Source organism: Choloepus didactylus, chromosome 18, assembly GCF_015220235.1.
Source record: "Choloepus didactylus isolate mChoDid1 chromosome 18, mChoDid1.pri, whole genome shotgun sequence".
Lineage (NCBI taxonomy): Eukaryota > Metazoa > Chordata > Mammalia > Pilosa > Megalonychidae > Choloepus > Choloepus didactylus.
Genome location: NC_051324.1, coordinates 32264506 through 32288420, shown reverse-complemented (window position 1 = coordinate 32288420; position 23915 = coordinate 32264506). Strand labels below are relative to the sequence as shown.

At 39.6% G+C, this 23915-nt stretch overlaps 1 protein-coding gene across 1 annotated transcript; it reads left to right on the top strand.

Annotated features, from left to right (window-relative positions):
* The first annotated feature begins 324 nt into the window (after positions 1-324).
* DUSP14 (dual specificity phosphatase 14) lies at positions 325-23901 on the top strand. The gene is made up of 3 exons (XM_037810280.1): positions 325-453; positions 21556-21650; positions 22302-23901. Exon 3 carries the CDS (start codon positions 22396-22398, stop codon positions 22990-22992), a length of 597 nt encoding a protein of 198 aa, XP_037666208.1. The 5' UTR covers positions 325-453; positions 21556-21650; positions 22302-22395; the 3' UTR covers positions 22993-23901.
* Positions 23902-23915: the final 14 nt, after the last annotated feature.

The window sequence follows — 23915 nt, the reverse complement described above, 5'->3', positions numbered from 1 at the left end:
AAACCCGGCTTGTAGGTAGACTTTGACGAGGGGGAGTAAGTGGTGGTATGTGTCTGAGACACATGAGGAGACAATAGGGGACTGCTGAAGTGGGGTACCTGGGGGAAGTGAATGCCACGTGAATTTCGGGGCTCGCGGGAGCCGCAGCCGCATGGCGACGGAGGGCGAAGGGCGCAGTGCGCAGGCGCGTCGTCCGGCACTCGGCGCATTCGCCACGCCACCCCCAACCCCGCCGCCGCCACCTCCGCGCTGCGCGCCTCTTGCCGCCAATGCCCCTCCTCCCGCTCCCCGAGCGCCCTCCCTCGGGAGAGGGCTCCGAGCGCAGGGAGCGTGCGCGCGGCCCGCCCCGGGCGCGAGCGGAGGGAAAGAGGAGGGGCGCGCGCGGCGTTGAGCCCGCAGAAGCCGGGAGCCGTGCAGGAGAGAGGAACCTCATCCGCGAGCCGGGAGGTGCCGGTACGGACTCGCAGGCCAGGGGTTTGGGACTGGAGGGCGGGAAGTGGGAGGAAGCTGTGGGACCTCGCGCCGAAGGGGTCCCAGGGCGCGGGAGGGATTGGGGGGCCGAACCCCGCGCGACCCTCGTCTCTGGGAAACTTTATGCCGGCGCCCTACCTGCTCCCCCGGCGATTTTCATTTCCTCAGGGCAGCGGAGAGGAGGAGAGGCCCGGTGCCTCTCTGCCGCCTCCCATCTTCACAGTCCCGCTGCTTTCCAGGCCCCTGCCCCCTGCCCGCGCCCCCTCTTCGCTGCTCTTGGCGCGCAGCCCTTTGGTGCTACACCTCTGCCACCGACGCGCCAGCTCCGGGGACGCCGGCCCTCGGCACTCCTTCGGGAGCATGCTCGTCTTCTCCCTCTCCATTTCTCCTCCTTCCTGACCCCTCTACTCTCCGGCCCCGCCATGTCTTCACCTCCTCACTCGGCCTCCAGAATCCACCCGCTCTGAGCCACAGGAGCCGATGGCGGTTTTTTGTATTTTCCGAGATCTCGGTTGTGTTATCTTAGGAAGCAACTTGATTTTCAGCGATGCTTAAATACTCAATTTGATGATTTCTCTACGGTGGTAGATTGGTGTGCACGGTGCGAACATATGTCTTTGCTCCAAAGCTAAGTTGAGTTGTTGTTTGTGTGTGTGTGTGAGAGTTGGGTGCTGTAGCTGGCTGCAGTGGATTGTATAACTATATTTTATTTAGGTAATTGTTGCCAGTGGTTCCAGCCACAGTGCCATGGTAACTGGGCATCCCAGAGGCAAGGGAAGGAGTGACTTACATACGCAATTTTACTGTGTAGGGATTTTTTTTTTTTTTTTTTAAACCACCCCGTACTTTTCATCCAGCAAGACCTCAGGGCATTTTGCATGTATTAACTCGTTAGCTGTTCATTATAGTTTTATAAGAGCGGTAGGTGGAAAGCTTTGCCATCCCGTTTTGCCGATGTAAAAACGGAGCAAAGAGCGAGTTCGGGATTCTTTAGTAACGTTAAAGAAATATGGACTGAGAGATTTAACACCTTGTTTTCTGGAATTCCCAGTCCACAAGGCCACTCAGAAGTCTAATGGAATGTTACTCTGACCCTGGAGAGTTCAGTTCAGAGAGTCCGGGCCCAGCGGGTGGCCAGTTCTTGCTTGGGAATCAGCTCTGCCACAAAATTAAGTGACCCTGGACAAGTCACAGCGTCTCTATGCTTATTTACTGCTCTGTTAAATGAGGGGAACAAAGGTGTTGTGTTCTTTGCAAAGTTGTGTGAGGGTGTCTGAAGTTCCACTCCCTTGAGGTGCAATTTTGTTATTGTTACTTGTGGATTGAAAGCCCCCCACTTGTGCGGTTCCCTTGACAGGTGCCAGGAATAAGGCGCCCCCAGAGTAAATAATCGCCCCTTCTTCGCTAGAGACACCTGAGAATTCACATCAGGGACCGGCGAGAGCAGGGACCCAGACCTGGGCTGAGAGAAGGTTGCCAGGAGGAGGTAGGAAGGACTCAAGCAAGAGGCAGCTTGACACATGGGTCCTATTTGTGCCTCCAGCTCTGACTCATCTTCTGCCGCTTGGGGGAGGAGAGGTAGTTGCTTGATATATTTGGCTTTCCCCCATAAAAGGGAGACAGTTTTCCTCATTCCAAGTCTTTGAAACGCCAGTGTGGATGTGTCTATGCTGAGTTCCCATCTGAAATCTTTCATATTGGTTGACTACAGGTATGAATTCCATAATATTCTTTAATAGAATGATGTAAATATATATTCATACCATAAAAAATTGCCCAGGTTTATAGGTCCAGAAAATTCATCGACTGAACTGTAGCAGTTTTTTTTTTTTTTAATTTTTTTTTTAATTTTTTATTTTTTTTTGTAGCAGTTTTAAAAGATGGGAGGGATCTGTGTTTGCACTTGGGATTTTATTTTAAGGCAAGGTGGATTAAAAATGCCGTTTCTCCAGTATCACAAGAAATATATTAATTGTTCTCTGTGTAAAAAATGAAAACTTGACTGATAAGGTTAAAACCTTCTTTTGAGCATCTTTCCCAAAAGTGACACCTGTGTGTATCTGTATCCATTTATTTGTTTCCTTTTCGGCTTTTCTAAGGATTTTCATAAATGTCTGTAAAAGTGATTTTTCAGCTTAAATTACTTTAAAATTGACTAGCCCTGTGCTACAGCATAGATGAACCTTAAAGACATCGAATGAAATAAGCCAGACACAAGAGGACAAATACAGTATGAACTCACCTAGAATGGGCAAATACTTAGATATAGAGAGTGGATTACAGGTTACTAGAGGTGGGGGTGGGAATGGGGAATTATTGCTTGAACGGGTACAGAGCTTCTGTTTGGGGTGATGAAAGAGTTTTGGTAATGGATGACAGTGTTGGTAGCACAATATTGTGAATGTAATTAAAATCATCTAATTGTACACATGACAGTGGTTAAAATGGGAAATTTTGTGTTGTATATATGTTACCAAAAAGAAAAAAATTACTGGTTCTGTTCACAGAGATTTGGCTTCTTTCCAAAACAGGTAGTATGCATTTTACGGGCAACTGTTGTAAAGTTTTATTTACCCTGATAGAATGGTGGCATTTCTCAGGGCAATGGGCAAAGGATCCCTTCTTAAACAGCTTCAAAGCACTTGACTCATTTTCATCCTAGGCTTTATTTATTCTCTGCTGCAAATGAAAACCTTTCCCATTTAAAAAAAAAATCTAGAACTACTAGATTCATCTTTTCTTTGTTTATAGGAGGCATAAAAGGAACAAGTGGAAGGCAGGGAGGGTTGCTAAAGCAACGGCTTCATGGGTATAAACTTACAGAGCTAACATTTAAGGTGATAGATAGCTTTAGTTATTTATGAAAGCTTCACTGAGGTGAAGACAAAGAAAGAAAAGTGTTAATATGGGACCAGTTTGAATCAATAATTTTGGGAAGTGGGTGAGATAAAACAAAATTCTTTTAGGAGTCTGTGGATCTATTTACTAAAATCTTTTGAGAACTTTCTAACATGCTGACAGGGCAGTAGTGACATTCAGAAAGGAAGTGTTCTTTCTCCAGATTGGCCAGAATTGTAATGGTTCTCCATTCTCAGAAATCAGTATTGTATTTATTTCACCTTTTTTATTGAGAGTTATAACACACAGAAAAGGATATAAAATACAAATAGACAATTTAATGAATTGTTTTGACATAAACACAAATAAACGTCTTGCAGGTCAAGAAGTGCCTCCCACCTCCAACTCCCACCCCCCATTTTCCGATGACAACCTCTCCCCTCACCCCAGAGGTAATCAACCACTAGCCTGACTTTTATGGAACTCACTTTGTTTTCTTTAGTTTTTACCCCCTAAATATAGGTCTCTAAGCAATGTAGTTTTCATTTTGCCTGTTTTTTACCTTTATGCAAGTGGAATCGATAGTAGATGTTCTTTTGGGTCCTACTTTTGCTCAACATAATATGTGTGTGTGTGTGTGTGTGTGCGTATACATGTATGTGTGTATATGTATATATATACACATATGGTTTAAATCTTTGCAGCATTAAATTTTTAAGATTTAATGTTGCTATCTGTGACTGTAGTTAGTTCATATTTATATGAACATACCACAAATTATTTACCTGTCTACTATTGATGGACATCTAGGTTATGTCTGCTTTGGAGCAGTTATGAACCAGGCTGGGTCATAGGTATGTGTATCTTCAGCTTTACCAGCTAATAGTGCCCATTTTCCAAAGTGTTTGTATCACTGATTCCAGTGTGTCAGCCTTGAATTTATAATCTTCTCTATTTGCCGTTTAACCACAATTTGCTTGGATCTTTCCTGAGGGAATGAATAAATAAATGTTACCTAGGAGGTCTCTTACCTGGCCCCTTCATGTACCAGTATCTTCATATTACTTATGTTTAATTGTGTGGTGTAAGCCAACATTTCAAGGACTGCAGGTAGTTTTCCATTGTATTTGGTTGAAAAATACCCAATAGATTCTTTCCATCAATCTTTTTTATAACAGATGAGTGGGAAGTTTGAATATACAAAATGAAGTATTAAAAAAATAGAAGTGTGTAGTATCTAGAAGTCTTTTAAAGGTCTTGAGTGACTTCCACTCCCTGGCCCACCAGATGCTGTAATTTGGTGGCTTGGGATCGTGCTGGTGAATACCTGCCTCATGCCCCACCTTGAATGTACAGGTCAGCAGGGCGGGCCTAAGCATGTGATGTGTGCAGGAACCCAGGCTAGTCCTTGTTAAATTCCCCCGTGAGGATGGGTCCTCACGTGTTTGCGTGCCAGTGCCTATTCCCAAAGAGGCACTGAACGCAGACCCATGGCTCAGACTTGACGGTTCCAAAGCAACCATAGCATCTTTGTCATGGGAATAAATGACTTTTTACAATCTTTTCAATGAGTTTGTACTTTTCTGCAAATCTTCCTTTGTGACAGGAAAGATAGTTTAGAGCTGGGTTTGATATAGAGAATTCCTGCTTCAAGCTAACAGTTTTGTCAGCTGGATTTCAAGTTTGGTGTGTGTGTGTGTGTGTATGGGGGAGGTTACTTCAGGACAGTTACAAAACCAGGTATTTGTTCAATATCTACTATGTTCCTAATATTAGGTGCTGACAGTCTTTTTCTGTCCTTAAAGGAGTATGTTTTGCCATTCCATAGGTTTAGAAAATACCCTCAGGAGGATCATTTTCCTTAGCTGAAGGGGTAATGGAAGAACACTAGCCCAGAGATTATGAAGTTTGTGCTTCCTTTTTATTTCTTCCAAAGTCATCTTGGGAAAATGGCTAAATTATGCCATTTCCAGGCTATTTACATCAATCAGGAATGCTTTTTTGCTTATAGATTAAATATTTTCCAAATTCTCTAAAATAATAAAAACTGTTTATGTGTAAATTAGAAAATTTCCAGAAAATTTCTAATTTATACTCAAATAGTATTTGTCAGGTAAAAAATGTGAGAGCCTCCTAATCTCAGTGATGGGGAAAACTCCTGTCTATGTTGTTGCTGTCCCCTTGGCCTCCCAGCTGGTAGTGTCAGGGAACAGCCCGGTGAAGTGCCAGGTGTGTGGTAACGGCTGTGCCTTGTCAGGTGCTCAGCCCACCTCAGCATTTCCATTCTACCCTTCTGCTGACAGAGAGCGACCCTCATCTGGTGTGATCAGCTTTTCCCCTCCTCTCCCATCTTGAAGTCTAAGTGAACAGAAAGGCTTTTTAAAAATTCAAGTGCAACTGCTGGACTTCTTTATATCTTTGTCCCAGAATAGTTTCAGCATCAATGGCCTATTGCAGGTTTTCGATTTGTTTTGTTTTGTTGCAGGTTTTTTTTGACTCCTTAGGTCTTTGAGAAGACAATTTAGAGAATGCATGCTGCTTCTATTGACTAAAAACATTAACATAGCAGAGAGATCACAGGAAGTGCAGACTTCCTCAACTGGAGGCTATCATGATGAACTCGCTCGAAGTTTTGAGGAGGCATTGGTGAAAATAAAATCTGGGAGAGTACTGCCTGCATACAAGTTACATACAAATTTGAAATCAGAATTTATTAAGAATTTTCCTAATTTAGCTGTTGGGCCATGCTAGTTAAGTTAAGTTCTCTTACTATTACTCTCACTCCTTGCGTAAAAAGGACTGCCAGATGCACAGGCCAGAGACTGGAGGTGGGAGCTTGATTAACAGCCTTAGATTGTATTTAATTTTTTTAAATTAAAAATTATTTTTATTTTTAGAAATGGAAATAATATAGAAAATCACAAAGAACCAATTAACCAACACCGTTACTCACCACTCAAAATCATTTGGTCATATTTACTTTATCTCTCTTTTCTCATTACAGAAAAAAAAAAGCATAAAGCTGAAGTTTCCTTGGTCCCCTTTGCTTCCCCCTTCCCCTCTGAGACAATCCCTCCCCATGAATATGTTTCCTTCTAACCCACTTCATTTAAATATTTATTTATTTTTAAATCAGACTGCATTTTTGATGAATGCTGAAGGGACACAGAAATCTCTAGGGTGTTTATTTTGCAGCGTCACATGTTCATTGTTTAGGGAACAGAATTCGTTCAGGCTTAAAGATTTTATATCATTTCATGTGATGTTTCTTAACAAAAATTGGAGAAGTATTCAGTTTTGGATAGAGCTTCACTTTTAAATCCAAGTAACTACTGTATTATTTTATTTGAAAATAATCTTTAAAAAATAATCTACATTTATGGAATTTCTTGCTCCATTTATCCTTCTAGAAGTTATAGTACATAATAGTTATCTTTTCCACAGTAGCAGCTTTAGCTTAATATGTTGTTTTTAGAGTCCTTCTACAGAGGTATTTGTTAGAACAAAAATCCCCAGGCCTTCCCTTCCAGAAATTCTGATTAGTTAGGACTGACATGGGCCCTAGAAGTCTGTATTCTAACAAGCAGCTCAGGCAATTCTCATGCAGGGGTGCAGAGAACCACACTTTGAAAAATGCTCCTTTACCATATAATGATGATTTTATAACGTCTTAATTTAAACCAGGAGTTGACAGACTTTTTCTTAGAGGGTAAGATAGTAAATTTTTTTTAGGTTTGTTGGGCCTTATGGTGTTTGCCACACCTACACATCTCTGCTGTTGTAGCATGAAAGCAGTCACAGACAAAAAGAACAAATGACCATGGCTGTGTTTCAACAAAACTTTATTTATAAACACTGACATTCAATTTCATATAGTTTTTACATGTTATAGAATGCTATTCTTTTTATTTATTTTTTTTAACCATTTAGAATTGTATAAACCGTTTTTAGCTGGCAGGCAGTACAAAAACAGGTGGTGGGCTAGGATATGGCCTGCTGGTAGTAATTTGCTGACTCTGATTTAATCAACAGTAGAGTGAGGTTCAGAGGCCAATGCATTCTTTTATGCATGTGAATAGTAATGCAGGACTATTTTAACATCTATTCTTCTAAAAGGAACTATGTATATTGCTTCATTGTATTTTGTTTAAAACATTATTTTTTGATGAGACAATTAAAAATCCAAGGGAGTAATGTCAGGATCCTCTGCATTTTGACTCCTTTTTAGCTAAAAATGTGTTTCCTCCCTTTGCTCCTGGAGGCCTTAGAAACACCTGATTGTCCTCAAAATGTGGTAGGCCTGCTCTCTCAGCATGGGAGGGGACACACAGCTTCATTAAGTTCCTTCCACCCAACTAAAGCAAGAGACTTACTTATCTGGTTATCTCACCCTGCCCAGAAACATTATAGATGCCTTTGTTAATAAAGAAAAATGGGAGATTAGTTTATCAATATGTTGTAAATGAAGTTCATTTGGTATAAAATCATGAAAAATGTGGCATGAAATCAGGGGTATGACAAGGAAGTCCTTGTGAGGAAAAGGTTGAAGCTCACTGCTAGAGTTGTTTTTTGTTTGTTTGTTTTTAAAGGAATTTTATTACTCAGGAACTACAACCTGGTGTCCAAGGGCCTCTGATTGTTGGGTTTCTAACACAATACTCAGGCCTCCAAAGTTACATCATGGAGAGCACAATCTCATTTTTGCTCCTTCCAATGTGGATAATGGATAGTGACGAACCTCCCAGATATATAAAGCCAAAACTTCTGAGGTCAAGGGATAAGGGAGATACTCCAAGTGGAACCAGAGCTAGGCAGATGGGTTGAACAAGGAACTCTCTCTTCCCATGAGAATTTATCATCTGCCTAAACCAAAATATGCTCTATGGTTTCCATTCTTTACATTTCTGGATGGGTTTGTTTGGTTTTTGTTTGTTTTTTGGCAGTTATCCTGTCACTATTTCACCACTGTATATCAAGGTATAACTTGTGTTTAGTTCATGGGTTGCTAATCACAAGGAGTGACTTCCCATGCTTGATAGAAGAGACTCTTCGAGAAGGGTTGAGTATGTTTGTGAAGGAAGATGAGGGCACATAGATGTATCTCCTTGCATGTAAGACTGGACATGTAACTAAAAGTTCTGGGCAGTAAGATGTTAGTAATGTTTTAAACCTTCACTGCTCGAGTTCTAAGGATTTTGATATACCCAATAACACATCAAAGGGCAATCAACTATTAACTGTTGAGCTTTTAGTCCTGTGAGCTTCATTCGGATTTATAAATTCTTTTCTGCCTTCCCTAAAGTAATAAAGATCTTTGACTGAGATATTATTTATTAAAAGACCTGCATTTTCTGAGGTTTTTGCAGTCCTGTTCTCAGAGCACAGTAGTGGCTTTGGCAGTTTTGAAGCAAACTCAGACCTAACTGGGTTTTATTGCTGGTTTGTGATTTTTTTAAAAGTACTTTGCCTCTAGTTGTTCTGACCTATATAAAACAAAATTGATCACATACCATGCATCTGCGATTCATATTTAATTTTTAGCACTTACCTTGAAGAGTTTTTGTTTTTGTTTTTGAGGTTATTATATAAACTGGTTTCCAGTTATCACCAGACAAGTTTAAATGTAATTGTGGAATTTTGCAAGCATCTTCCTGGTTCAGGTTTATCAGATCTTTCACATCCAACAACCATCTCATACCACTTAGCAGTTTAGATTTTAAAAGATTAATAGCCAGATGATAGCCAATGCACAGTCAATATGATTTTATGTTCCTTAATTCCTTTGTCTTTTCTGTTTATTTCCATCTTGCCACATCCCCCAGAAAAGTATATTTGGTAGTCTCTTGATTGGTTGATCTGTTGTGGTCAGATTGTGTGACACCTCAGGGAGGCAGGGTTCTGGTACCAGTGGGGTTACTAGTTTTCTCTGTGGAGTCTGGAAAGCCCCTTAACCTCCATATACCTCGGATTCCTTATCTGGGAACTAGAACAGCAGAGTGACACTGATCTGTGAGATACCAGGCATGCTTGGGTGGCTGAAACAGGACAGGTGCTAGAGTTTGCTGTTTCTTTTAGTTTAATATGTATACAGATCACCTGGGGTCATGTTAAACTGCAGAATCTGATACCATTTAGGGGAGGAGGGAGGAATCTGCATTTATTTCAAGCTACAGATGGTGTTCATGTTGCTGGGTCTTGGACCACACTGGAAAACAGTAGTGAGGAACTATAGAAAAGGACTTTTATTCTCTATGCAGAAACTAAAAATAAGGAGGTGCCTGAAAGGCAAATGGCAGCATATTTTAAATGGATTGCAGACAAAGCATGATAGTATAATCTATAAGATACCTCCCTAAGAACTCAGTTTTACAGCACCATTGACTATTATATTTTGCTTTGATCCAGTGCTTTCTGTGCATTGATACGGCACCTATTTGCACTACTGATTCGCCTCATAATATTCTATCTTTTATTGTTATTCAGCTGTTTCTATATGAATATCATTTCTTATCTCTAATGATAAAATCGTATGACAGAGTTGTGTTTTATGTTATTTTTATATTCCTGTTTCAGTTGGCATAACTCATCATCCCAAAACTCAGTGGTGCAAAACAACTATTTTTATTTTGCTCATGAATTTTGTCAGTCAGTAATTTGAATCTGGCTTATCAAGACTTTTTGTCTACAATTATCTGGGACTTCAGCTGAGAGATTCAAAGCCTGGGAATGACTTGATGGGTGGGAGCTGAAATCACCTTGAAGTGTTTTTACTCACATCTCTGGTTGGTGCTGGCTGTCAGCTGGGATCTCAGCCGGGCTGCTGACCAGCATAACCTACCTGTGGTCTCTCTCCGTGGTCACTCTCTTGGGCTAGTTTGGGCTGCCTCACATCATGGCAGCTGCGTTCCAAGGAGTGTCCCAAGAGAGCAAGGTAGAAGTGTGACATTTTTATGATCTAGTCTTGGAAGCATCATTTCTACTGTACTCAGAGAAGCAGGCACAAAGGTTTTTCCAGGTTCAAGGAGAGAGGAGATATATCCCACCAGTTGATGGAAGGTTGCCAGGGTCACAGGAGCATATGGGATGGGAGATACTTTGGAAAATATATTCTGCCACAGTCTACAACACTTCGCATAGTGTTTAGCACATGGCATGAACTCCGTAATTATTGCTATATGAATGAGTGATAACTAAGTAATTTAGACACCAAAGTAGATGAGAACAAATTCAATTTAATTCCAGATGTGACCAGATTACCCCCCATGATACCCAAATAAATTGCCTTCACCTTCTACTTCATTTTATGCTAATGTGACTATAACTTGATATTTGTTTTTTTATTTTATTCTTGATGTTTTATCAGAATGTAGTTTTGTTTTATTTTAATCTGCAAGAGTATTTTAACTTTTCCCTTAATGGAACACATTTCTGATTTCTTTTTTCTTTTTTTACCTTATGGCATTGTAGGCTAAAATGCTTCTATTCTGTTTTAAAAAGGGTGACTTCAAGTTTAAGAAAGAACTAGATAGACATTTACTTTAATAGAAGGGGAAAATATGATTACATAAGCTATCAGGTATAAAAACAATTAATAGTGTAAGCCTCCAGTATGTAGTGACCCTCTGAAATTCCCAAAGCTAAAAATGTTTTAGTCAGAGATTTTACATAGTCATCTCTAATATATTTTCTGCTTATTCAACATGAGGAGAAAAAGCAGGAGTTAGAATTTCAATTCTTTAAGTGCTGATTCTTGAGGTTGTCATAATTTAAAATAAGAAGTAGCCTCCATGGCACAACCATGACTCCAGGTAGCCATTCTGAGTTGCTGCTACTGTTTCAGATATAGCTGCCTGTCAAATCACAAGGCTGGTGCCCATGTTTCAGGAGCTCTCTTATGCAGGGAGCAATCAATTATTAGCTTATGCATCTCTGAGAGTACAGATCCACTGGGCAGAGACTAACTCTGAATTTTGTTTAGCATTTAGTGCTTTGGTGTTTATTATTAAAACATATCTGACAAGATATTTCCTATAACTTGTTAAAAAAATAACTATGGGATTGGTTTAGGTGAACGTCTACTTTCTGTCTTTCACTCCACTTCACCTCCATCCTCCTGGTCAAGAAAGCATTTTTCTAAATGCAGCTGCCAGATGGACTTAGGAGGACTTAGTAGAACACCATGGACAGCGACATGGACATTCTTCAGCATGCCTTCTAATTAATTATACTTGTTCCAGAGACCAGTAGGCTATAAACGGAGAGGAACGTTCATTCAGAGAGCCAAGGAATCTTTGATCCCTCCAGTATGGGTCAATCTTTTACTTTACTAGAGCACCTTTCTCTGTCTCCCAATACACATTTACTAATGTTTATTTTATTCTTTACCATTAGGTTACGCTAATCTTAAAACGAAATCAGACCAGGGCCTTTTGTTGTACCTAATCTATGACTACTCTTTCTGAGGTCCCTCTTGCTGTGAGGAGGACTTTTTTTGTACTGAATGGTAATATTAGTCTGGCAGTATTTCCCTATTCTGGGCAACAGCAAAAACTGGAGGAGCCAACTCAGCCTAGTCTGTAAGTAGCATGTAAATAAGTTTTTCTTAGACAGATCCAAGACCCTTTTCATGCATTGAAGGTGCTGTCTGGGTGTGTGATGCTGTGGGGCAGATACAACACAGCCACCCCCTATGGCCACACAGAAATGTGGTATAAGTTGGGACCCCTTGGATCTCTTCTTTAGTTCTGTTACATATCTTCTCCAAATTGAAATCATATCACCTTTTTTGAACCTTATAGTTTCCAACCTGTAAAAGGGGGTAGGAGGGCTTCTGGTTGACCAAGATGGCAGGGTAAGATGCTCAAGAGTGCCTTTTTCCTATATAATCTTTGAGCAGCTAGAAAGAACTGGCAGAGCTATCTTCCTCAGAACTCCAGAAAACAGAAAAAGGGTTACAGTAACTGGGTAAGTGCTGAATCAAGAAAACACAGCTTAAAAGCAGTAGGAGAAGCTCATGGCATACTTGGTACCCCAGTCCCTCCCTAACACAGTGTGGAGCCAGCCTGCACTACCATTGTGGGTCCCTGGACCTGTTCCAGAGGTAGCAGAGTAACTCCTATGCATATACAGAGGTTCCTGTATGTTGGTGCCAGTCTGTTGGGTGGCAGACTGAAAGACTGAACTAGGAATCTTGTCTTTGGATCACCCTCCCAGAACTTGCCCTGAAAAGGAAGCTGCTTGCAAACATCTAAAGCAGTGTAAGAAACAACTAAGTCAAAGCAGCCTGAGGAAAAGAATTACCTGTTTTAAGTTACACAATAGACCACCCAGGAGGGAAAGTCTTTTATCGTAAGGAGTTGAGGGGACATTTGAATTCTTGTAAATGGGGAATTGCTTAAGTCCCTAGCAAGCCCAAGACAAGATGTAGACTCAGGAAAGATTGAGTGGATCCCACACTTGACATTTGCTTCAGGCTGATTTTTTAAATAGAAAGTTTATCTAGAAAGTTTAGGAGGGCTAAACTCTGAAGGAGAGTACCAGCCAACACAGAGCCACATGCAGAGACTGCAAAAGGTGTGTTGTGTGTACATTCGTTTGTTTCTTTTAGCTCCTGGCACTCAAGGAAATTTCTGTCATATCACAGGCTGGGTACAAACTCAAGGAACAAAGAACTCAGGGGCTAAATTCCAGAGTTAACATTTTAAAATGTTACAATGTACGTGTACAGCAAAATATTAAAAGACAAAACAAACAGGAAATGATGGCCCATCCAAAGGAACAAATAAGAATCTAGGAGCCATCCATGAAGAAGAGCAGACACTGGAATACTGGACAAAGACTTTTTAAAAATGATCCTCAATGTGCTCAAGAAGAAAAAGGAAAACACAGAGAAAGAAATAAGGGATATCAGGAAAACAATGAATGAACAATGTGAGAATCTCAATAAAAAGATAGAAAAATTTTAAAAGGAACCAAATAAACACTGGAGTTGAAGACCGCAATAACTGAAATGAAAAATAACCTAGAGAGTTTCAACAGCAGATTGGAACTAGGAGAAGAAACCATTAATGGACTCAATGATAAGACAATTGAAATGATTCAAACTGAGGAGCAAAAATTAAAAAGGATGAAGAAAAGTGAACAGAGTCTAAGAGACCTGTAGGACACCATCAAGTGTACCAAGATACGCATCAGGGGAGCCCCAGAAGAATAAAGAGAAAAAGGAGTTGAAGGAATATTTAAAGAAATAATGGCAGAAAAGGTCCCAAAATAAACGAAAGACATGAATATACACATCCTGGAAGCCCAACAAATCCCAAACAGGGTAACCTTGAAGAGAACCATGCCCAGACACATACTAGTCAAACTGTTGAATGCGACAGACAAGGAGCATTCTGAAAACTGCAAGAGAAATGTGATGTGATGTGTTATATACAAAGGAATCCCAATAAGAGTAAGTGCTGATCTCTCATCAGAAACTGTGAAGGCAAGAAGACAGTGGGACAAATATTTAAAATGCTGAAAGAAAACAACTGCCAACCAAGAATTTTATATCCAGAGAGACTTTCAAAAATGAGAGAGAATACATTCCTGGATAAACAAAATCTGAGGGAGTTTGTCACCACTAGACATGCCTTACAAGCAATGCTAAAGGGAGTTCTTTAGACTGAAAGGAAAAGATTAGACTGTGGATCAAAGAACATAAAAAAAATTAAAACCTCCAGTAAAGATATGAGTAATTATAAATGCCAGTACTATTGAATTGTATATTTTGGCATGTAACTCCACATTTTACTTCTTAAAGGTTCTAAAGTGCAAATTCATAAAAAGTATTGATAAGTATTATTTTGGACATATGGTGTATTAAGATATAATCTGTAACAACTACAACAAAAAGTTGAGTGAACAGAGAGGTAAAGTAACAGTGTATGTGTATGCTTTTGAAGTTAAGTTGGTATCAAGTCCAATGATTGTTATAGATATAGGATGTTAAATTTAAGCCCCATGATAACCACAAAGAAAATAAATGAAAAATAAAGAAACGAGAAGGGATTCAAAATGATACAGTACAAAAAATCAAATAAATATGAAAGTAGGCATTAACAGAAGAATTGAGGGTCTTGGACTTAAAAAGATGGAATAGCAAAATGGCAGAAGAAGGTCCTGCATTATCAGTAGTTACCTTAACTGTAAATGAATTAAACTCTCCAGTCAAAAGGCAGATATTGGCAGATGGGATTAAAAAGCGTGACCCAACCATATGCTGTTTACAAAAGACTCACCTTAAATTCAAAGACACAAGTAGGTTGAAAGTGAAAAGATAGAAAAAAAAATACCATGCAAATAGTAACCAAAGGAGAGCTGGGGATGTTATACTACTATCAGATAAAATAGACTTTAAGTAAAAAACTGTTAAGAGGGACAAATAAGGTCATTATATACTGATAAGGAGATTGTTTCCATTTCCTTGGCTGTGTAAGCAAGTACCACACAATGGCTTGGATTAAACTATGGGAATTTATTAGCTTACAGTTTTGAGGCTAAGAGAAAGTCCAAATCAAGGCATCATCAAGGTGATGCTTTCTTACTGAGGACTGGCATTCTGGGGCTGGCTGCTGGTGCTCCTTGGTCCTGGGCTCCTCTGTCACATGGTGGCTCTCCTGGCCTCTCCTTTCTCTTCCATGTTCAGTGAACTTAAGCTTTTTGATTCCCGTGGCTCTTTACTTTTTCTGTCTGAATTTCATTCTGCTTATAAAGGACTCCATTAATAGGATTAAAGCCTGTCCTGATTGGGTTGGGCCACATCTTAACGAAAGTAACCTCATCAAAATGTCCTCCTTACAATAGGTTCACATCCACAGTAATGGGCTAAGATAAAGACATGTTTTTCTGGGGTACATGGCTGCAAACTACCACAAGGGTCAATTCAAAAGAAGACTTAACATTTATAAATATATATGCACATATATTAATGGCATATATATGAATGGCAAATATAGGAAGAAAATATGAACAGATTTAAAGGGAGAAATAGATGATTCTACATTAATATTAGGAGACTTCAATTCACCACTTTCATTAATCCATAGAAGATCTAAACAGACAATCAATAACGAAATAGAAAGCTTGAATGATACTCTAAATCAACTCAACCCAACAGACATATATAGAACACTTCACCCAACAGTAGCAGAATACACATTTTTCAGTGCATATACATCATTCTCCAGGATAGACCATATGTTAGGTCACAAAACTAGTCTCAATAAATTAAAAAATATTGAAATCATTTCAGGTATCTTCTCCAATCACAATAGAAATCAGTAACAAGGAAGAACTTGAAAATTCACAAATATGTGGAAATCAAACAGTATACTCATAAACAACTAACAGGCCCAAGAAAAAAATCACAAGGAAAATTAGGAAATATCTTGAGACAAATGAAAATGAAAATACAGCATACCAAAACTTATAGGATGCAGCAAAAGCAGTGCTGAGAGGGCAATCGATAGCTCTAAATACTTACATTAAAAAAGATCTCAAATCAGAGCTCTAACCTCACAACTGGAGGATCTAGAAAAAGAACAAGTTACACCCAAAGAGAACAAAAGGAAAGAAATAACAAAGATTAGAAAAAACAAAGCGATGAGATAGAGAATAAAAAACAACAGAGGAAGTGATGTCATCAACATGGCAATGTAAGTCGTGCCCTAGAAAAGATTCCCCTTGTAACCAGCTAATCAAGGGACAGATCCCACTTGCTTGGAACACCGAAGTCCAAATAGAGACTGGAGAAGGACTCCAAAAATGCTGAAATCGAAAAAAAGAAAGGGGGGAGATCTATGATTTGAACCTGCCAGCCTGGGCCCCTCCCCCTCACTCAGTCCTGCACAGCTTAAGAGTAACACAGAAGCAGCACCGCCTGGGTCCCTCCTGCTGTGAATGCAGACTTACAGAGCCACTCACAGCAGCAAGTTAGAGCCTCATATATATCCAGGCACAGGGACCCAAGGCTGCAGAGACCCAGGATGGAACACAAATGGCTGAAGAGTGCCATGTACAAAAGTGCATCCAAGGAAAAAAGAGACTGCAGCAAAACTGCTGTCAAGAGGTGCACACACCCAGCTTAGTCTCTAGATCCCCTGAATGACAAATAAGGTGTTTTTGAACTTCTACCCCATCCCTGTGGCAGGATTCCCTAATGGGGAAGTCACCAGAGGTAGAAAAGCCTCACGTTAAAAAAAGGGAAAACTGAACTGCTGTAAGGCAGAATGGGTCCCAGGACCAAGAATTATAATAAAAAGGGGACACTGTATAAGGGAAAGAATTTAAACAAAGCATAGGAGGTGGGGAGAACACTCTGCACAATAACAAACAGCAGATCAAGATTCCCAAAGAAGGAACAGAGGAAAGGAAGCTTCCTCCTGGAGGTGAAACAACTGCACATCGAAGGGCAATTTAAAAAGTTGTACCACAGGTGAGGAAGACCTGAGAAAATCTGAACAGCTAACCATGGGCTATTCTGCAGGTTCAGTGTAAACTGGACCAAGATTCGAAGAAGAGCCTTAACACAGCCAATCTGCAGTAAAACCCTAGGCAAGAGGGAGAAACTGATGTTCATAGTTAGCATGTCAAAATAATTGGGTGCCTAGACATCAGCCAAAAATTACAGGAAGATATGGCTTAATCAAGGGAATAAATCGAAAGTTCAGAGGGGAGAGACTTTGAAACAACTAATCAAAGAAGTTCAAACAAATCTCCTAAATCAATTCAAGGAGATGAAGGAAAATATGAATAGTGATAAACTTAAATATATATATATAGATAGCCAAAGGATATTAAGACAATATGTGAGCACAAAAGAAGAATTAGAAAGTTTAAAAAGAAACATAACAAAAGTGATGGGGATGAAAAGCACACTAATGGAGATTAAACAAACAAACAAACAAACAAAATACACCAGGGCATTCAACACTAGATTTGAACAGGCAGAAGACAGGGCAATCAAAATCATACAGTAAGAAGAACAGATAGATAAAATGATAGAAAAAAATGGAGCAGTGTCTAAGGGACTTGAGTTACAGCCTGAAGCATACCAACATAAACCATCATGGGAGTCCCAGAAGGAGAAAAGGGAAAAGGAGCAGAAAAAATACTTGAGGAAATAATGGTCAAAATTTCCCATCTCTTATAAAAGATAAATATACATGTACAAGAAGTGCAACATATTCCAAACAGAATAAAATCTAATAGGCCTTCTCTGAGACATATACTAACCAGAATGTCAAACACCAAAGATAAAGAGAAATTCTGAAAGCAGCAAGAAAAAAGCAATTCATCATATACAGGGAGTCCTCAAAAAGATGAAATGTTGATTTCTCATGAGAAATTATGAGGCAAGAAGGCAGTGGTATGATATATTTAAGTTCTTTATCAGGCAAAACTGTCCTTCAAAAATGAGAGCTTAAAACATTCACAGATAAACAAAAACAGAGAGTTCATCAATAAAAGACCTGCCTTAAAAGAACTGCTAAGGGCATTTGTTCAGGTTGAAAGAAAAAGACAGGAGAGGGTGGTGAGTGGTTTGGGGCAGTGTGAAGAAATAAAGATCTTCAGTAAAGGTAACTAAAAAAGGATAAATGCCAAACCCAATAGTACTGTATCCTCAATATATAATTCCCATAAGAGTTAGAATACAATTGAATAAGAAATAGTCATATTTCCTGATAATGGACACACAAACCATAAGAGGTAATGTGGGATAAAAAGAACATGAAGAAGGAAAATAGAAGGATATTGAAGCAAAGAACATATATGCTATTGAAATTGAGTTGGTATCTTTTCAAAGGTTATGGACTTAAGTTGTGTAATGCAAACCCCAGGGTAACTACAAAGAAAGTATTTAAAATATATACAGAAATCTTGAGAAGAATGAAAATAATTTATCAAGACTTTCTAGTTGCAGTGAAGGCAGTGCTCGGAGAGAAATTTATAGCCCTGAATATTTAAATTTTTAAAGAAAGAGCTAAAATCAAAGTGCTAACAGTTCATCTGGAGGAACTAGAAAAAGAAGAGCAAAGTAAACCCAAAGCAAGCAGAAGGAAAGAAAAAACAAAGATTAGAGCAGAAATAAATTGAAATAGAGAATTAAAAAAAATAGAGAAGATAACAAAACCAGAAGTTGATTCTTTAAAAAGATCAATAAAATTGACAAACCTTTAGCAAGACTGACAAAGAAGGAAAGAGGAATCAAATAAAATCAGAAATGGAGGAGGGACATTACTACTCACCTCAAAGAAATTAAAAGGATCATTTAAGGTATACTGTGAACAACTGTGTATGCCAACAAATTAAACAATCTAACTGAAATGGACAAATTTCTAGAAACACACAAACAACCTACACTGACACTAGAAGAAACAGATCTCAACAGACCATTTACAAGTAAATAAAATCAGCCATCAAAAACCTCCCAACAAAGAAAAGCCCAGAACGAGATGGCTTCACAGGGGAATTCTGCCAAACATTCCAAGAAGACTTAGCTCCAATCTTACTCAAACTCTTCTTAAAAAATTGAAGTGGAGGGAATGCTACCTAACTCACTCTGAGGCCAACATCACCCTTATACCTAAGCCAAATAAAGATATCACAAGAAATGGAAATTACGGACCAATTTCTCTTATGAATAAAGGTGTAAAAATTCTCAACAGAATTACTAGCACATCAAATCTAATAGCACATTGAAAGAATTATATACCATGATTAAGTGTGATCATTTGAAGTACGCAAAGGTGGTTCAACATAAGAAAATCATTTAATGTAACAGACATTAACAACATGAAGGGGGAAAAACACATAATCATCTCATTTGAGGCAGAAAAGGGATTTCACAAAATCCAGCATTCTCTTGGTAAAAACACTTAGAAAAATAGAACTGAAGAAAACTTCTTCAACATGATAAAGAGCAATCTATGAAAAACTCACTGCTAACATCATAGTCAGTGGGGAAATACTGAAAGCATTCCCTCTTAAGATCTGGAGGAAGACAAGGATGCCCACTGTCACCACTGTTATTCAACATTGTATTCAAAGTTCTTGCCAGAGCATTTAGGCAAGAAAAGAAAAAGCATCCACATTGGAAAGGAAGAAGTAAAACTTTCACAAGTTGCAGATGATATGATCCTATATGTAGAAAATCCTGAAAAAACCTACAACAAAGAATAGTCTCTTCAACAAATAATGTTGGGAGAACTGGATATCCACATGCAAAAGAATGAAGGGAGGACCCCAATCTCACACCATATACAAAAATCAATTCAAAATGGATCAAAGACCTAAATATAAGAATAAAAATTATAAAACTCCTAGAAGGAAAACAAAATACACCACACATTTCCTTCGGTATTTTCTTGTTCCTCCTCATGACAACATTTTACCTATATACCCCTGTATCATTGTACGCAGGATCTCACAAGGCTGCAACCTTAGCTGAGGCAGCTCCCTATGGACAAGGGCGATTCCTGGGGAGGGACTCATGAGCCACCAGTAACCGGCATCCCAGAAGCTGGGGAATGAGTCTGTCATTTTGAACGGGAAAATCTGGGCTTTGCACCATAGCATCTATCCCTGAAGCAGTAGTCACTGTTTCCCCTGCCCAGCAGCATCAGTGTCACCTGAGAAGTGCAAGTTCTCTAGCCCCATTCCAGAACTAATCAATCAGAAATTCTGGGGGTGGGGTCCAGCAAACTCTGTGTCCTAAGTCCTCCAGGTAATTCTAATGCATGTTCAAGTTTGAGGACCACTGCTTCATAACAACTCTTTTGAAAGTTTTTTTTAAAAAACTATTTAAAATGTTAAACATACACCTATCATATGACCCCAAACTTCTAGACATTTAACTAAGAGAAATGAAGGTGTATATCCATACAAAGACCTGTACATAACCCAGCCCTTCCACTCTTTAGACATTTAACTAAGAGAAAGGAAGGCATGTAAAAGCACACAGACCTGTACAATATGTTAGTAGCAGCTTTACCTGTAGTAGCCCCAAGCTAGAAGCAATCTAGTATCCATCAGGATCAACTTGTATGAATGGATAAACAAATCATGGTATATCCACAACAGAATACTACTTAGCTCTGAAGAGGAATGAACTATTGATACATCCACAATCAGGATGAATCTAATATGCTGTGTGGAAGAAGCGAGACTCCACACCCCCTCCTCTCAAATTATATTGTATGATTCTACCTATATTAAAGTCTGGAAATGGCAAACTAATCTATAGTGACAGAAAGTAGATCAGTGGGCATGAGGAAACTGGGGGATGAGGATATGTTTATTATTGTGAGGTCATGGTTTCAGGAGTGTACATACATATCAAAACTCATCAAGTTGTACACTTGATCAGTTTGCATGTCAGTTTGTAAATCAATTATACCTTAACAGAGATTTAGAAAAAATAAAAATATGTGATGGTTACCTGGGAAAGGTAAGGGGACATGTAGGGGAGGAGCACATTACTTTTAATGATGTTCAGAGGTGCCCATCATATTATCACATAGTGAATAAAGGACCACACATGGAAAAGAAAAGAAAATGAAAGAAAACTTGTAGTTGCTGTCAACACCAGCACCACCTGTGGTTGGCATTCCTGGCCCTAGCCATATCTGCACTGCTGCTCTTAGTGAATCTGTCCTCATTGCCCTATCTAAGTGTCATCACTCCTGGTCACCCCTCCCCCTGCACCTGGTTTAGACTTTCCTAGTGCAGTTTTCTCCCCACCTTGGTCGGAGTCACATGGCTGTGCATCTTGTATCTCGCCTGTACTTCATCTTGCTTCACTCTTTTTCCCACTGTTGTACATGTTTAGCATTGTCCCTCACACTGCTGGGTTGAGTCAGAGTGTATGAAAGACTCTAGCAGGCCCGGTGAACATTCTGTTGTGCCTTAGATTTATTTCATCAATGTGCTGCAGTCTCTGAATCTTCCATAAATCTGTCTTTGCTATTGTCAAAATTGTACTTAAAACATTTGTCACACCATGGGTTATATTTCATTAACAGAAAGCTAGGAGTTAAGTTGATATTTCTTGCTGGAGCATTCTTTAAATGCACATCTACAAATATTTCATATACCTTCCATTTCCTAGATTTATTCCAGTCAAACCCAATTTAGTAATAAAAACCCAGAAGGAATTCTGAACTTCCCAATTGGGCATATTCTTATGTCTTTGTCTTCCTGCAGATCTGATTTGTAGCTGCTATAACCACCACTGCTCACTCAGGACTTTTCTGGATCCAGACTGAGGCCTCTAGAGTACATCGAACTTTCCGCAGCAAGTGAGTAGCCCTGGCACCAATTCTTGTCTGTTGAACCAAAGCTGTTTTACATCACCTTCAGGTTTCCCTGTAATACCCTGGGTGGAGAGGCACATTTCCCAATGGGCACAGGCTATAAAGCTTGGTAATTTTGTGGTGAGAGGAAATGCCATCTAAAATCACAGGAAACCAATAATTTCCTTTTCTATTTGTTACTTTCATAATATATAGACATCTTGTATAATATTGAATGTCTTTTATAGCTATGGAGGTGAGCAAGAAATGTATAAAAGAACATGGCTACAAGGACGATCAGAATTTCTGATTTTATCTAATCACCAGCAAACACTACTCCCTTCAACAAGACCAAGACCTTACAGTGTTGGTGTCCTTCAGTAATCAAAACAGTTCTTTTGTTTCTGTCCTTTCTTTTTCCTAAAATAGGATAACTGTTTCCACTTAGAGCTTTCTTAAACAATCACCAGAGTTAAGTTTTACATTGATTTTACATATTGGCATCTTAGGGTGCTTTTCGATAGAAAATGATTTGTCCACATCCTTCAAAGAACATACTCTATTAGAGAAAGTAACTTTCTAATCCTTTCACCTTTCCATTCCAAACACTACAGAAGGCTGTGATGCAAGTACTGACAGATAATCTGTATTTTGCAGGAAGGAGATTGTGATTTCTGATTTCTTGGTGGAAGGAAAAAAAAAACAGTCTGGTCTTGCTTCCAATGATGCAAGTGTGATTGCTGGCATCTTAATGAGCTCCAGAGGTCACAGCACACTCCCACGAACTCTCATGGCCCCTCGGATGATTTCTGAGGTAGACATAGGAGGCATCGCTCAAATCACCTCCTCTCTCTTCCTGGGCAGAGGCAGTGTGGCCTCCAACCGTCACCTTCTCCAGGCTCGTGGGATCACCTGCATCGTTAATGCTACCATTGAGATCCCCAATTTCAACTGGCCCCAATTTGAATATGTTAAAGTGCCTCTGGCTGACATGCCTCATGCCCCGATTGGACTGTACTTTGACACTGTGGCCGACAAGATACACAGTGTGAGCAGGAAGCATGGGGCCACCTTGGTGCACTGTGCCGCGGGGGTGAGCCGCTCGGCCACTCTCTGCATCGCTTACCTGATGAAATACCACAACGTTTGCCTGCTGGAGGCGTACAACTGGGTGAAAGCCCGGAGGCCTGTCATCAGGCCCAACGTAGGCTTCTGGAGGCAGCTGATAGACTACGAGCGCCAGCTCTTTGGGAAGTCAACAGTTAAAATGGTACAGACACCTTACGGCATACTTCCAGATGTTTATGAGAAAGAGTCCCGACACCTGATGCCTTACTGGGGGATTTAATGCCACCAAAGCCTGCATCAGCAGCCCCTTGAGCAGTACCAGCATCTGCTACACACCGTCTGCTCCCCTCTTCACCTTTCTTTTCATATGGTTGACACTTGGTTCTCCCTGAAGTGTTTTTTACACTGGGTGTTCAAGTTTCTTTTAAGAGACAGGGAGGGAGGGGTGGGACATAAGGGGAACGCATACATTGCTAGTAACATTTTTAAAGCTAACGTTTTGAAATAGTGTTTACGAGAATCTTTAACTGGCTTTTAGTCATTTTTAACAATTTGAACAGTTTAATAAACTGTTCGGTTCTGCTTTATTCTGAATCCCCATTGCCTTTTGGCGCCATTGCAGGTGCAGGAGCTCAGTGCAAAAATCACTTTGGGTCTTTTAGAGACGAACTCTCTCCAAGGCCACCAACCAAACAGATGCTTAGGGAAGACTGATACCAGCTTCAGTCTCTACTGGATTAGCCCTACTCTTTTCTTTTCCCTCTATTATTTAGTGACTCTGTAAGTTAAAATAAATAAAACTTGATTATTTAGCTGTTAAGTAATTATAATGAAATCTGCTGCAAAGACCCTCTTGGAATCAGTGTGCCCCAGGATTATATTAGCATTATTTTTAATAAATATATCTGCTTAACATATTAGAAGTTTCACTAGTATAAATTAACTTCAGGGTGTATGTATGTGTGTCTTGATGGTGGAAGAAAGATGCTTTCCAACAACTCTGTAAGAATATTGGGACATATGAACACTACTTAAAATGGATATCCCAGCTGAATCATGTCCACCTTAAATATCCTTGCAAATGGGGCAGATATTAATATCATTCAAAAGCAATGTGGGAACAGTAGAAAATAAGAGAGAGTACACCCTGAGAAAAGGTATTGGTTATGGAGTACACCAAAGCAGAGTGTCCGCCTTCAAATA

Coding starts and splice junctions, on each gene's coding strand:
- DUSP14 (XM_037810280.1), top strand. CDS start 22,396: ATGAGCTCCAGAGGTCACAGCACACTCCCACGAACTCTCATGGCCCCT.